General features: G+C 37.3%; 1 protein-coding gene across 3 annotated transcripts in view; it reads left to right on the top strand.

Moving 5' to 3' along the window:
• The window catches only part of EML5 (EMAP like 5), a 117,311-nt gene that overhangs the window by 83,512 nt on the left and 18,744 nt on the right, over positions 1-15,055 (top strand). Inside the window, exons 27-30 of one of the 3 annotated variants that reach the window (XM_086612637.1) lie at positions 403-529; positions 2,049-2,063; positions 9,173-9,181; positions 14,530-14,608. In XM_086612637.1, coding sequence (XP_086468763.1) covers positions 403-529; positions 2,049-2,063; positions 9,173-9,181; positions 14,530-14,608 — 230 coding nt within the window. The remainder of the gene's footprint in view (positions 1-402; positions 530-2,048; positions 2,064-9,172; positions 9,182-14,529; positions 14,609-15,055) is intronic. The other 2 variants (XM_086612638.1, XM_086612639.1) reach the window with 2 other exon arrangements.

Here is a 15,055-nt window from a genome sequence, read left to right as displayed (position 1 = left end):
CAGACCTATAGATTCCATCCTAATGGATGTATCCTGAAATTGAGAACAACCTGGCGCTAAGTCTTCCAGAACTTAACAGCAGGTGTCATGCAGGGAGGTCCTTTGTCTGTTACCCTGAGTTCAGACCAACCAAGCAGAAATGGGGCAGCTTTGAATATCTCTTGAATCTTTGTTAATTGTTTCCTCACAAAGATATCCTAGAGAAATTTATTTAGAATGTCTTTTATGAACAATGTTCATGATTCCCAGCCACTTTCTTTCTGTTGCATATTTATGTTACTAATAATATGTGGTATAATTGTTCATGTAGTCCAGTATATTGCTGAAACCCACACAAATTATGATTTTTTTTTTTCTAGTGTCTTTTTTTGTTTTGATATTGTTCACTCTGATTTTTGTTAGGTTATGACAGTGATGTGACAAGGGAAAATGAAATTAATTACACCATCAAAGCCTTATCAACAAACATTAGACCAATGTTTGGAATTAAGCCTCATCTGCAACAAAAGGAGCCAACCTTAGATGAAAGGTAATTGCTAAATTAGAATTCTAGACAAGCCATCTGAAAAGAGGATTAATAGTAAAACATAATTACACTGAAATATATATACAACTTAAAAGAGCATGCATAAAAAGAGTGGAGATGTTTCTTCGGAGGAAAAAACCCGACAACTTCAGTCTTGCCTAAGGACTAGGCTATATCGCTTTTTCACAGAGCACAAAAGACTACGAGTGATGTATGTATATTGTTATGTTTGGAGAGTTTCTTGAGATAATTGAGTTATTTGCTGGTATTTGATAACATACTCTTTTTGAAACTTAAATACTGAGTGTTATCTAGTGGTGGCATTATAGGATGAACCTGTGCAATTGTTTTATTGAAAACAGCTCTCAGGTTTTGTTGGGGTTTTTTTTGCCAACAAACTACTTTAATTCAGCTGTAATTGCTCCTTGCATTTTTCTGTCTCCAGATAACTTCCACCTTTCTTTGAAAAATTCTGTCCACAGTGGTTCTGCAGTTTCTCTTAATGAGTCTTGGAAAACGAGTTGATCGCGATGTTAGTTGTATTGCTCTGTTCACTCTCATATGCTTTAGAAGAGAAGAGGGTGGGGAGGAGAGGAGAGTAGAATAAGACCAGCAGGTAAAGCAGATGTGAAATAAGAAAATTATTCATAACTACTAGAACATAATCTGTTGTGGAATCTGCAGCTGAGCACAGGACCCCGAAAGTTGTTTGTTGTCAGCAAAATAGACATGGGCAATGTATGTGAGGGGAAAAAAAAACTGCCACGATACAGTGGCAGTTCAGAATGCTGCTATTAAAGAGAGGGAAGTGAGGAAAACACAACACAGTATGATTAGGTGTAAGGATATAGAGAAATAGCAGATTGGAAACTTCCTGCAGGGATGTGAGGAGTTCTGTTACAATGCACGTGCCTCTTTCCACGGCAAAGCTGACAGATCTGTGATGCCCTTGTTGAGAAATGCAAACTATTGTTTGTGTGAGTTTTGGTGTCGTCTTTTGTTTTGAAGTTGTGTTGTTAAATGACAGAATGGATGCCTACGTGTAAAGCCATGGCTCCCTGTCTTGCATTTACATGACAATGGTCTTTCTGTTTATTAAATAGATGTATTTGATGTGGAAATAAAAAAGAAATAATGTGCATTGTATCAACATTTTGAATTTATATTTACTTTTGTTAATTAAAGCTGTGATTAAAGGTTTTTAATTACTTATTTTTCAGTTTCAAATAAAATATTAAGGAAAATTAATTCTGTAGTATGGTAACTAGTTTCTGATTCAGAATGCACAAAAGTTCATTAAAGAATTCCATTGCCTGCGTTGTTTAAAAGTTTGAGGCCCTAAAACTTCAAAGAAAAGTTTTTGTGACAAATAAAACCAGGTTATGGTTACTGTAGGCATTTTAACTTCTGTTCTGCTGAAGTTAATATTGTGTAAGTTTGGTAAATGTTTTAGTAAGTCTGCTCTCATAGATACTAACTTTTACATTATTTTTATTTCCCTTTCCTTTTGCTTTCTCTGAAGGCAGGGGGTAGTGAGGTAAGTTCATTTTACTCAAGTTCCAGGATCAAACACATTTTAATCACTTAAGCTGCTTGGAGAAGTAGTAGTGCTAAATAGAGTACTTGAGAGAAGGTGATCAAACCTCATCCTCTTTTCCTCAATACTTTGGAGTGGCTAAGGAACAGCTTGACTTCAGTAGCTATAATCAGAGAGCTCGCCTAACTTCGTGTGGACTTGTGTAAGACCGTATCACAGTGTTGGTGTAGAGGTCCAACATGGAATAAAAGTGCAAGGAGCACATTGCAGAGATGCCTGAAGTGGCTATACGAGCAGTATCAACCGTGTCTGCACCACTGTGCTGGAGCTAATAAAGCTTCAGGGACCAGAGAAGCGTTGTTGACTTGGCTGCAGCATTTTACCAATGCACCGGTGCTACTAAAGGATCTGAGCTGCTGTGTCCACGTAGCATTCATGTGACATGCAGAGTCACTCGCTTATGTGTCTGCATTAGTGTCGTGGTTTTAGGCTGATCCAGCAACTAAAACTCACACAGTCTCTCCTTCTCCAGGAAAATAGAGAGGAGGGGGGAAAAAAAAAAAAAAAAAAAAAAAAAATTTAGAGACTGAGGGTTGAGACAAGAACAGAGGGAGCACCCACCAACCATGGTCCCGGGCAAAACAGACTGGGATTTCTTAAAGCAAAACAGTTTATTAATGGTTACTTAAAAGGACAAAGGGGAACAAAACAAGTTACTTGAGAGCATAGAAAGAAACAAAGCCAGATCTTAAAACCGACACCTTCCTTCCCTGCCCCCCCCCCCCCCCCCTTTCCTTTTCCTCCCGGCTCTACCTCCTCCCCCCAGCAGTGCAGGGGTCAGGGACTGGGGGAGTGCAGGTCAGTTCATTCCGTGCTGTTACTGCTGCTTCTTTCTTAAAGGAGGAGGAGTCCTTACACCCTTTTCCCCTGCTCCAGTGGATCCCCTACCCATGAGGAAAAATCCACAGACTTCTCCAGCATGAGTTCAGCCCACAGGAAGCAATCCTTCCCCACAGATTGCCCCAGTGTGGGCTTTACCACAGTCTCGGGTACTTAGGGAGCTGTAGCCACTCGCTCCGGCGTGGGTCGTCACGCAGACTCCAGATGCCTCTCTGCCTTGTCGTGCGTCCCAACACGACCATCCTCAGGCTCAGGCATCTTCTCTCCATGGGCTGCGAGTGGGTCTCTGCTCCACCGAGGCCGTCCTGGTTGCAGGGGGGCCGCCTGCTATCTCACCATCAGCCGCAGGGGAAACTCGGCTCCAGCACACCTCCTCCCGCTCCATCCTCACTGACCTGCTGTCGATGCGGCTGTTTCTCTCAGATCTCAGTCCTCTCCAGGTGAACTCAGCCCAGTGGGCAGCCCGGGAGTGGGGTGCCCCCGAGTTCCCCAGCTGGCTCTGCCGCCGCCATTCTCCATGGGCGGCGCCAGCCCGACGCAGGCAGCCGCCCGACTGAGAACCAGGGAGCAGGGGCAGTGCCCTCCTCCCTTCTCTCCTGGCTCCTGGGCAAAGCACCTTTTGCGGCTCCTTTGTCGCGACTTAAATAGGGCAATTCACAGAGGCGCTGATTGGCTCAACCCCGAGGGGGATGGCAGTCTGATCTGGTGGCTAGGACCAGGTCTGAAACCAGGGAGGTCACAGGGAGCAAAGCCCCTCTCCTGCCACCAGAACCCCCACCCCCTCCACATCAAGCCATGACAATTAGGTAATGAGTTTTTGCATATACTCTATTTAGAATATATGCGTATTCAAAAACATACTTTTACATTTGTAGCACCGCAGATCCTTAGGCTGTAGGCCACCCTTCAGACTTACAGACTGAACTGCCAGGACACTTGGACCTACACTGGTTAAGGAAAGAGAACCCCTCTCATGCCTACCTGGGCCCGGTTTCCAGAATGAAATCACATCTCTGTGGTGACAGATGATAGAATTGTGTTAATCTCTGTGTATCCTTCTGCAGACAGTTTGACATAATCAAGAAAGCCACCGTCTTCATCTAAATTTTAGGTCATACCACTAGCAACCTCTATCCAATTAATTATGTTTTTTAGCTTTTAAAAAAATGTATATCTGTAAAGTCAGTGTTCTGTGTAAGTTACACAGAGTATGTGTATAACTTATACAGACTTTTTTTCTGTGTTTGTTCATTTACAGGGTATTTGGGTGTACTGCTCAGAGCGTGGGTAGTACATCTGTGGCATACCGTGTTATGCGTAGGCTTGTTATATTGACTGCCAAGCATTAGAAGAGATACATTTCTTGTAGTAACACTTTGTGATTCTGGGAATAAAAGGATTCCAATAGACACACACTAGTGTAGAATGTACTACTGAGAATATCTTCCAAGTAATTTTGACTTTGTGTATAAAGGAGATTCCTTATCAGAAAGTATCTGAACCTCTCTTACTATTGAGTGTAGAAAGAGTTTAATTCTCTATGAGACAAGATGGAGATAAATACTACCAGATAATTGAACTCTAAGGCTATGTATAAAGACTTTAAAGACCATACCAAAAATCTAGTTACCACTTAAGATTATTGTACCTGACAGCTGAAGTGGAGTTCATAAACTCTTGCTGAGTAGTGAAGTTCTCTCTATATAGAAGGAATATGATTTTAAATATCCAGAGTACTAAATGAGATAAACAATAGGAGAACACTAAAGGAAGAAGCATACCTGAAATCTGTTTCCTCTTCCTGTCTCACAAAAGCACATCTGTGAGGCCAAGACTTGTAGTCCGAGATCGTGGTCTGGATTTAGAATCAGAAATTACTCAACTGGGTACCAAAAATTGATTCACTAAAACTATTTTGATTCTAATATTACCAGAAAGGTGAAGTTGATCTCACCTTTTATATTGTAAGTAGTAGAATAACAGAAGAAATCAAAGTTTTAGGCCATTTAATCTATCAAAAATACAAATACGCATCACCAAGTAAGTCAAAACAGTGTCACTTCTTTTTGCTGAAGCTCTACAGAAAGGAATGAAAGAATCCTTAGGGTCAGAAAGGGAGAATAAGCAAAAGAGGCTGTAAAACACTGCATTTTGGTGGGTAGATAACTTCTCTGTGAAGTATGAAACATGAGATTCTGCTTTTGGTGTACAATAATAATTTTCTTCCATTGACCTTTAATTCAAAATGTAAATGCAACTCCCAGAACATGAATCTGAACAAAAGATTATTTTTGCTGTCCAAAAGAGGTAGTGTCCTGTCCTCAATTTTCTGATTTTGCTCATAAATTACTTTTTAATCCTTGCAATAGCAGAAGTTAAAAAAATTTGTTTTTCCTTTCACAACAGCACAGTTTTACTAGAAGCAGTGGGGATTTCTGTATCTTAAATCATTTTTATGGCAAGCACATTAACTTGAGATGTGAGTGGCATCAATTCATACTTCTAGGCAGCACTGTCTTTATTTTTCCCTTCAGTAGAGACATATTTTCCCCACTTTTTCTGGGCCTTTTTTTTTTTTTAAACAATATTATCTAAGCAATTCAGTATTTGAAAGAAAATAAGAGACACACAAGTATTTTTTGAAAATAAGAGATGCTAATGCTGTTAAAGTTGATATGCTGAACAGAAATATGTTGAAGCCTTAAAGTTCAGAAACATTTTTTGAGAAACTTACAGATGCCAGAACTCAAAATTTCATTCAGATTCAATCAGTTGAAGGTCTGCTTGCAGTGTAGTTTAAGGCTACCTCTACTAATGAGGCGCCATTCTCTACTAGTAAAATTTCCATAATATGTCATTGACAATGGAATACTTATTTTAACGTCTATTGAAAACACAAAATGGCATTGGCTATGAGGGAGCACTTATGTCTGTAATTTGAATTTTTTTGTAATTTATGAATAATAATATTAATAGATAACATTTTTATGTGAAAAGATGTATATTGTGTGTCTAATGTGGTTGTGTAATATCTTTATGGATATTCAGCAGCACAAAATAAATTGGAAAACTGTTTCTATCCTTTACTTTTGTGCTAAGTAAATTGCTCAGAAGAAAAAGCCATCATGGATGGTCAATTTTGAAAACATTTCTGGCTTAGCTACTCCCTGAACTGCAAATCACTGGAGGCTGTGAGAAGAATCTGGGGAATACCACTCTATTCTTATTCTGTTCTTATACGCCCTGAAGTGCTCACTATTTGTCACTGTCAAAGGGACGATGCTGTGATTAATGTACCTTAGATGAGAATGGCTGTACCAAAAGATCTCAAAACTAAACAACCAGGAATTCTGGTTTAATTTTTCACCATAAATTTACCATACTAAAGATGTGCAAGCAACTAAACCCTCTGAAACAGAGTTTGTTCCATAGTCAGCACTATCCTGTTTTCTTGATACATGCCATTACTCAGTCCGTGTGCTGAGATCTCTTGTATGGGAAGATCCCAGTTATTTTATGCCTTTTGAAAATTCTTTAGATGCTCTGCATCCACTCCCAGATACAATACAAAACTAGCCATTGTGGCAAAGTTGCTTCCAATTTTTTTTTTTAATTTATTTTTTTGGTCTTGAGGATTGTGTGTGTGTGTGTAAGTACATATGGAAAAATATATATTTTAGTCCCTTGTGTATTCATAATAGGAAGGGAACTAACAAACTATTTACAAACTAGTCCTTTACTGATCCAGAAGTGAAGATTTTTTTTTTTTTAACCTGATACAGACAGTAAATAAACCTAAATTATACTTTCAAGGCGGTGAGAGAGTGAGGAAGCTACTGAGATGAGGCTTCCTATATCTGAACCTCACAATTATCACCTTGTAATTGCTATTGAAAGAGAAATTCAGAGATTTTATACAAACATCTTCCATATGTTTTGGATAAAGGAACATAATGCAATTAGATTTTTCTGCTTGCCAGTCTAGTGACTTGTGATATGAATGTAAATAACATAAATTGCGAATTTATTTTTTAAAAATTTCAGCTTTATCTTCTCCTTTTGCTCTGTAAAATTGTGTGATTTGGGAGAGGGGAGAAGCCAGAAATCAAAACAAAAAATTATAGCAAGGGACTTTCTGATAGCAGCTTCTTCTCTCTCTCTGTTCACTCTGTTTGCAGAATAAATTAGGTTACAGAAAAGTTTAAAGGGAACTTCTTATTTTTTAACAGTTTTAGACATAAAGCAGGGCTTTTTGAAGCTAACCTTTCTGTAAATGAGTTTCTGCACATTGGTATGTATCTTAGTGTAGGGCATTAACCTCGAGATTGAAAACTCTGTAATTTCTGGAGATTTCATTCTTTACAAGCAATAATTTCATTATCATTAGTTATTTGTATTACTGTGTCTCTGAGCACTCACAGTAGGCTGGAACAACATTATGGAAAGGGATGGTCTCCTTTTACCAGTTTGAGATAGTTATTTTTACCTCCCTGAGCTAAGCTAAAACTCATGTCTTTGAGGAAATCAAAAAACCAATTACCAAAGTATCTATCAAGGTTTACCAAATAATCTCTAGTTTTGAATGCAAGGAAAAAAAACTATTCGTTTTGCAAATAAAATAATCAGATGTGACCAGGAAAGAAATGTCTAGAGGAGCGATTGCATGGCCCAGTGATGAGCGTTGGAAGATGTATATTTGGGTTATGATCTGTGTAGGCTGACTTTATCCACGTAAGAAGTTATGTGAACAATATGCATAAATCAGAGTTCTCAAGAAAAGGATAACTGAAACACAGGCATATTGCTAGATAGATTGAATACAGCTCCACATAAGTCTTGCATATTTCAGTGAGGAAGGCAGCACAAAAGCCTTTATGAAATCTGCCTTGTACCAATTAAGCATCCGATCGTACCTCCATGTATGTAAATATTTGCCAGCTAATAATTAGATACGCAACATGTGATCCATGTGGAAAATCTTGTTCCATACTTACATCATGAGATGGAAAAAGTAGAATTGGAGATTAAAGAATTGAAACTGCCAAATGAAATTTTCCTCTGACTATATGAACATTTGGTTCAGTGGACTCAGGAAAATTGTAGGAGAAAACTGTGCTCCATTCTTTGAGAAACTCGCATTTGCAATGCATAGCACTTACTCTGAAAAATATCTGAAGGTATCTGAATTCTGTACTCCTTGAAGAATTGCATATTATTGACTGTAAAACCTATTCAAGATACATTTGAATTTTATTGGGAAAAAAGATTTTGCAGTTTCCTGTACGAAGAAATAGTGCATCAGTCTTGTGCTGCAAAATTAAAGTTGGAACTAATGATAAGAGATTCAGTAAAACAGATTATTTTCATTGGGAGAGGGGGGAAAAATCCATTTGTAAGTTGTTAACACTGTTTTCCTAATTTTCTGGGAAGTTTTCCCTAACAGATGAGAGAGAAATTATTTTTGCTTCAACTACAAGTGAAAAAGACTGATAACTAGTGTCCTCCTTGCTACAGTGAAATTGCTGGGTAGTTCTTAAAAGGAAGTCAAATGGAGACAAAGGAAGTGTACCTGCTAATCAGACTAATGAAAAGTGCCCATGCGTAGTACAACAAATACTAGGAAATAATCTGTACATGCTCATATATTCTGATGGTTAATAATGATTTTTTGTAGTCAGAGTATAGGAGTGTGCATCATTCGTGACTGAGAAAACCCATCCAGTGCAACAGATTTGTGAAATGGATGTTGAAATACTTTCAGTCAACAAACTGAATTAAGTAATCATGAAAAAACATTGAATATCAGCAGTGCTCAGTGCCTCACACATTTTGAATAGCTGAGATAGTTCTATTTTAGTATAACTGAATGCATTTTTATTAGTATTTTTGCCAACTCTTCAAACACTTGATATACAGAGATTTTTGGGCCTGCTTCTGCTTTCTTTCTCTGTTTACAGTAGGAATAATTCCTAAGAATTATGTTCTCATGCCAACACATGTTCATAATTCCCATTTAAGTGAATGGGAGTTTTCTGTACAAATAATAGATTTATATTATCTATGATGTTATGAATAATCCCCTTGTTGTAAAAGGAAGTAAGCAAACTAGAGTCAATAATAATTTATTCTATGAATAAGTCACTGACACCTAGCTTTCAGCCAAACTTGTATAAGTAATTCTTTTCTCTTTCCCATCTGCTGCTGAAAAGAGGTTCCAGGTAATGCTTTTATTTTGCTACCTAGTCCATATTTTACTGTCATCTCCCATTTTTCTTAAAAAGCCATCTGTCATGTTGGGTGCTATACCATGCACCTATCTCTCTTCAGAATATTGCTGTATTACAAGTTTTAAATTTATATGTATCCATTGTAGTCCTGTTCCATACAATAAGCTAGATATGTATTCATCTACTGGTATAAAATTAACTACGCAGACCATTAAACTTGCCTATGTTTTACAAATAGTATTTTTCAATAATATTTATTAAAATGTAGAGACCAGCACTCTCTCCAGTCCCTAGTGGACAGCTATCCAGCTCAAAAGTGGGTTGATTTACATTTGATGGGACAACCTCACCTGACATGTTAAGATGTATATGTTGCTAAATTATTTAAGTGTTAGATTACCTATATCTGCATTAACGTGTACAAAATGTCACTTACTACTCATGGGACACATGAAAATAATCGTGATCCAGAGGTACTACTTAAAAACTACTAGGTTTTATTATCTTTTAATGGAAACGAGACCTCTAAAGTTTCACAAGTGACTTTGAAAATCTTACCAAGAGTAAATGGAAAGAACTCCTCCTTACTTTTAAAATTAATTCTATACTTAGTGCTTGCCAACACCAAAATTTGGAGAGGGCAGTAAAAGTCACTTCATGCTGAAGGCTAGTGTAAAATCAATTCCTAAGTTCTCTACAAGTCCCCCAAATTATGAGGTGCAGCTATGGTGACCCTCACAGGAAGGGACTTTTTCTTTTATACCAGCAGCTGTAGTTTGCTCTATGAAGTCATGCTCAAAATAACACTTGGATTTTTAGAACAAAAATAGTTTTTGTAATTGACTTTGTCGTAAGTTACCATGGAACTCAAAGAATTGGTGAGAGTTTATATTAACCGCAGAAGACTATCCCTTGTTCTGTTAAGAACTTGAGAAACTCAGAATCAGTAATGAAAATAGAGAGTGAAGTACAACATCATACAAGACTACATGGGTAGCAGTATCAATAATACTGAATCTATGTCTAAAACCATGAAAAAGGAATTTCTTTGTTTGATAAAGCACTTCAAAATGCTTGTATTCCATTGTTATGGTCTCTTAACAAGATATACTAAAATACATAATACCAGTTGTATTTTCATGTTGAAAATAAAGTGCCAATATTAAGGTATTTATTTCCCCTATGATAGATGGCTGGAACTCTCCTTCCACATGTTCGAACTGACCCCATCCATATGTGCATTCACCCCGAAATGTTATTCATGCTCTCCTTCGCATCTTTTGCACACAGCTTTTGAGCATGCAGCCAGTTACACGTGCAAGTATATGCCCACTGTGTGTTGTATATGCCATTAGTCACTTTCCTGCACATTAAATAGCAAATGAAAAACGTCTTCAGCTTTCAGACTTTTAAAAAAAGCACTTGGAAAATGTATTCTAGTGTCTTTCAACATTCCTGCTTTTAAATCACAAGTTGGCATCTTGAAACTTCATTGGGAAAAAAATACATACGTACTTGTAATTTGCTTTCCAGTTCCACTGCTCTGAATCTATATAGAATTAGTCTTTCATAGATGGTTGCTTGTATAAGTTATTTAGGTGACCTGTGAGATAATATAGCTGAGTATAAATTGTCGAGTTTTACTGACCAGTGTGCATTCACTTTACTGTTTTGTATGGTAACGTACAAATGTAAATGTACTCTAATGATTGCCTAAGGATGGATGTCAGCCTGTATTTGTACCTGTTTATCTGTACAGCCTTTAAGTACAGGTGGTCTTTCCAAGCAGTTGTATGTGAGATTGTTTTACCTCTTCTCCCGTGGTATCAGAAGGGATTAGCACAGAGCAAATGTTACACAAATGCCATGTTCTAGATCCGAGCAGCAGAGAAATCTTCACTTCCAGTCAGTTCTGTTTCAGTAATATAAACCTGTGCTAGAACCGTGTCCTTTCAGTTTTTACAGTTTCCATGAGACTTCAGATATGCTCTCCTGATCTCTTTAGTTTTTCTGCTTTTTTATCTCTGTCTTTCAGGGATATAAATGAAGAGGGAGGGCGGCGGGAAAGGAAAGAAATGAGGCTTGAGTGCTCTGTGTCAAATGTGAGGGTGACAAGTAGAAGAAGGGCTCTTTATGCTGTGTTTTAGTAATAAGACTGTTGCTGGATTGTCCATGACAAATCAGAATTTAAAAATATAATATATTTGGAAGCATTCTGGAGTGAGCAGGAGGCGGATTGGGCAGTTTTGCTCAATCTTCCCCTAACCCCATCTATAAAGCAGGACTGACCTCCAGTGATGGACCCTACAGCCCTTGCATGTTGCCCGACTGCTCAGCACCAGCGTTGTCACTCGCTTCTACTCCAGAGCTGTCTGGATGACCTATGGTCATCGAGGTTGCTACTGCTATAAAGCTTAGGTTTGGTGGTTCGTTTTTTGTTTGGTTTTGTTTTTTTCTTTTCAGGGTAAAAACTTAGGAACCTACTTTTCATTTTCTTTACCTCATATATGCAGTTACAGGGATTTCCTCTGCTGATTTAGATGTATCCTTTTTATTTCCTTGAATCTCCCCTGACCCACGCAGTCCTCTTTCAGTCTCTTGATTTTTCTTTGCAACAGCAGTTGAACAGCACTAGCCTCTGACAACTGATAAATGTGCTGTGTTGCTCCTAAATAATTGCATTTCTGGGAATGCCTTTTTTCTTCTTAGAAGCTCTAAATCGAGGTGGGCATAAAAATACTTTTACGGATAGATTGTTGGGAATTGTCCTAAGAGAATTAGACTCAATTTCCTACAGTTTGGACTTCTTGCTTCAGATCAGGTGGAGATTTTTGGTGGTAATGAACAGTAGTCTCCTGTCTTTGATCTGAAATCTTCATTCGCTCTTGTGCTACTTTTCAGAAATTTTTTTTCTTTTTTTTTTTTTTAGAGTGGCATTAGTTACTGATATGCTTCTTAGTCTGCTCTTCAAAGTAATAGAGAAATTTATGCAAGATTACTAGATCTAGAATCTGACTTTCTTGTTCCATGTGCTGGCTGCAGTGCAGTCTAAAGGAAGCTACATTTAAAGATTTCCTTGCTGTCTGAAAAGCATCAGAAATTATGCTTCTCTCTCAGCTAGGAAGGCTCTCTGCAACTGTAAGAGGTGTGTATCTGTATCTTTTTCTACTTTCCATTCCTCAAGAAGGTTTGGATTTTTTTCTGCTGGTGTAGGTGCAGGCTGGTAATCATATCTCGGGTGTTGATGCTTCACAGCTGAGTGAGATGGCACTGTGATTTTCTTTTTAGTCCTTAATATGTCATTGACAGCTGGATTTCTTTTTCTCCAGAAGACTTCTTAAGGTTCTTAACATACCAGTAGAAGCAGCATGCACAACAAACAGCATGCCAGTCTCACATTTCTGCAATACTCTTCCTGCTGTACTTGTTTGATTTTATAGCTGCTGCATGGGATGAGAGAAGAGGTGGAAAACTAATGAACATTGCTACTTATTGTAGGTTCCTTCCCCCCCCCCCCCCCCCCCCCCCCCCCGATTCTTGGGGAAACTAATGGTTAGGACCAACAGAATCACTGGTGTACAGTCTTCCAATTTTCAGCACTTGAGCGTTGTTCCTGATTTCGATGTTTAAAAAGAGAAAGGTACATGTTGTGTTTTCTTAATTTAAAAACGGATTTAAAGTCAATGTTATGTAAGTGGTTTTTAAGGAACCACTTTCGTGTAAGTGTTTTTTAAGGAACTTGCATTTTTAAGTGTGCTCTTAGTTACCTAATAAATAAGCAGCAATTATGGAGGTATCAAAAGAATTAAGGAATTTTAGTTGTAATTTAAAGTAATAAACTATAGATAGGAAAAAGCTGATTAGCAGCTCTTAATATCGTTAACCTGTTACATAAATCAGACATTAGATGTATTTCAATAACTATAATTCTTAGCCATAAAATAACAGGATAAATACAATCATGGTTGTGTGGAATTCATTTAACTTGTTAACCCTGTTCGTTCTTCAAAGGCTTATGATTGCACAGGCAGAGAACTGGTTATTATTTTGCCATTTAACTTCAGAGATTGTAAGCACTAGAATTTGTTCAGTTTTAAGCAGTACTTATGTTTTTATGCAAACATAAAACCCACTCCACACTCTGAAACCCAAACAAAGCTTCATTTGTTAATATTCTGAGAGGTAAGCGTGAACATTTCAAAAAAGATACTGGAAAAAAAAAAAAGTTGTTCTTTACAAGAGAAGAGAAAAATCTTAATGTAAATGTACCTCAGATGTTTGATGAAGCTGTCTAATTCCCTACCCCCACCGACCCCTACAAATTTTAATTGGACTTGGCCTGTATTAGTTTCTCTCTTTCTCTGTCTCTTCTTTTACTTGAATGAATAAGGGCAAGTTTTTACTCTCTGTATCACTGTGAAGTGCTTTCAGAAAGCTCATTGCCCATACAGAATCTGTGCCTTTCATTTTTGATCATGCCTTTCAGTGGTTTTACTTGATTGGATTTGATTCCATTTTAGTAGCACACAATGATAAGGTGAGGGTCAAATGTACAGGTCTCTTTTCATGACAACATATGCTGTATGTACAGAATCAATAACCAATGCTCCTGCGAGTGACTGGAAATAGTTGCATAAGTTTGATAAATAAAACTTATTTGTATGTTTCTTTTTATATGAACAGTTGAGCATAATCTGAAAGATATGTTACAGATATTTCTCAAACATATCTGTTGAGATTTCTTAATTAAATCTAGGCTATTCAGAACAGTGGAACATAAGTTATGGCCCATATTCATGCATTCGCATGGTGATAGTTTACTTCCAATTAAGCATTGATCAATAACTTGATTCTGTTGGTGTAAGAGTGAATGGGCAGGTGTACCTGGAGTTCTTTACAAACTATTAGAAAAGCAGGAAAAGCTAGGGCCTTCTGAAAGCATGGGGGAATAGGAATGACTATCTCAAGAATTTAGATTAATCAGGTAAACCTTTAAAGTTTGTCCAATAAAAATTGCTACAGAGAAGATGGAAGTACCTTGAGAATATAGCATGGAAAATGCTAAGAATATTGTATCAGTGGTTGTTCATTATAGAAGAAGCTTTTGCATTAACCTCATGGATTGTCAAAGAATTGTTGGAAAACCTAGCATGTAAACAAAGGTGATGATTTGTTTTTTTTTCCTTTGACAAAGGTCTTTCTTTTAAAGTTGAATGCAAATATTAGTTAAGCAGGATAGTGCTATAAGTTTTCCATATGCAGTAGCAGGTTGGAAGGTACTGTGTTAGTATGGAATGGGTGACGGACAGCCTTCTCTTATTCACAGTTCTTTATTTCAGACCACCAGTTAGTAGGGCATTGCCACAGCCGGAGAAGCTTCAGACAAATAATGTTGGGAAAAAAAAGAGACCTATAGAGGTAAGAAGAACATTGATCTCCTCTTCCTCTCCTTTTAGGAATTTTTTTTTCCAGAAGTTGACACATTTGTGGACACACTAAATGATTGTTTCATTTTAAATGTATGAAAGATGGAAATATTGAATAGTGAGTAAATAGCAAAAAAAGTGGGAGAGAAATTTTTTTTTGAGAGTCTAAAAAAGCCTGATATTACTTTTTCTTGCCAATGAAATGGAGCACAACTTAATTCTTGGTAACAATAAAACCTTTTAAATGCAGTGTGTAGAAAGCAGTATGTCCTGTTTAGATAACTGGATTGTTAATGTGTGTATTAGTGCTAATAAAATTAAACATCTTTTACTGCAATTTTTTAAAAATTTATTTTAAAACTGTTTAAAATTCATCATTGTCAACAGTTTTAAAAAACAAAATTATTTAAAAAAAATATATTAATGATGCCTTTAGCTC

The sequence above is a fragment of the Tauraco erythrolophus genome, chromosome 6 (assembly GCF_009769465.1).
Source record: "Tauraco erythrolophus isolate bTauEry1 chromosome 6, bTauEry1.pri, whole genome shotgun sequence".
NCBI lineage: Eukaryota > Metazoa > Chordata > Aves > Musophagiformes > Musophagidae > Tauraco > Tauraco erythrolophus.
Note: the sequence above shows the minus strand (reverse complement) of the source record. Positions and strands in the feature narration are given on the sequence as shown.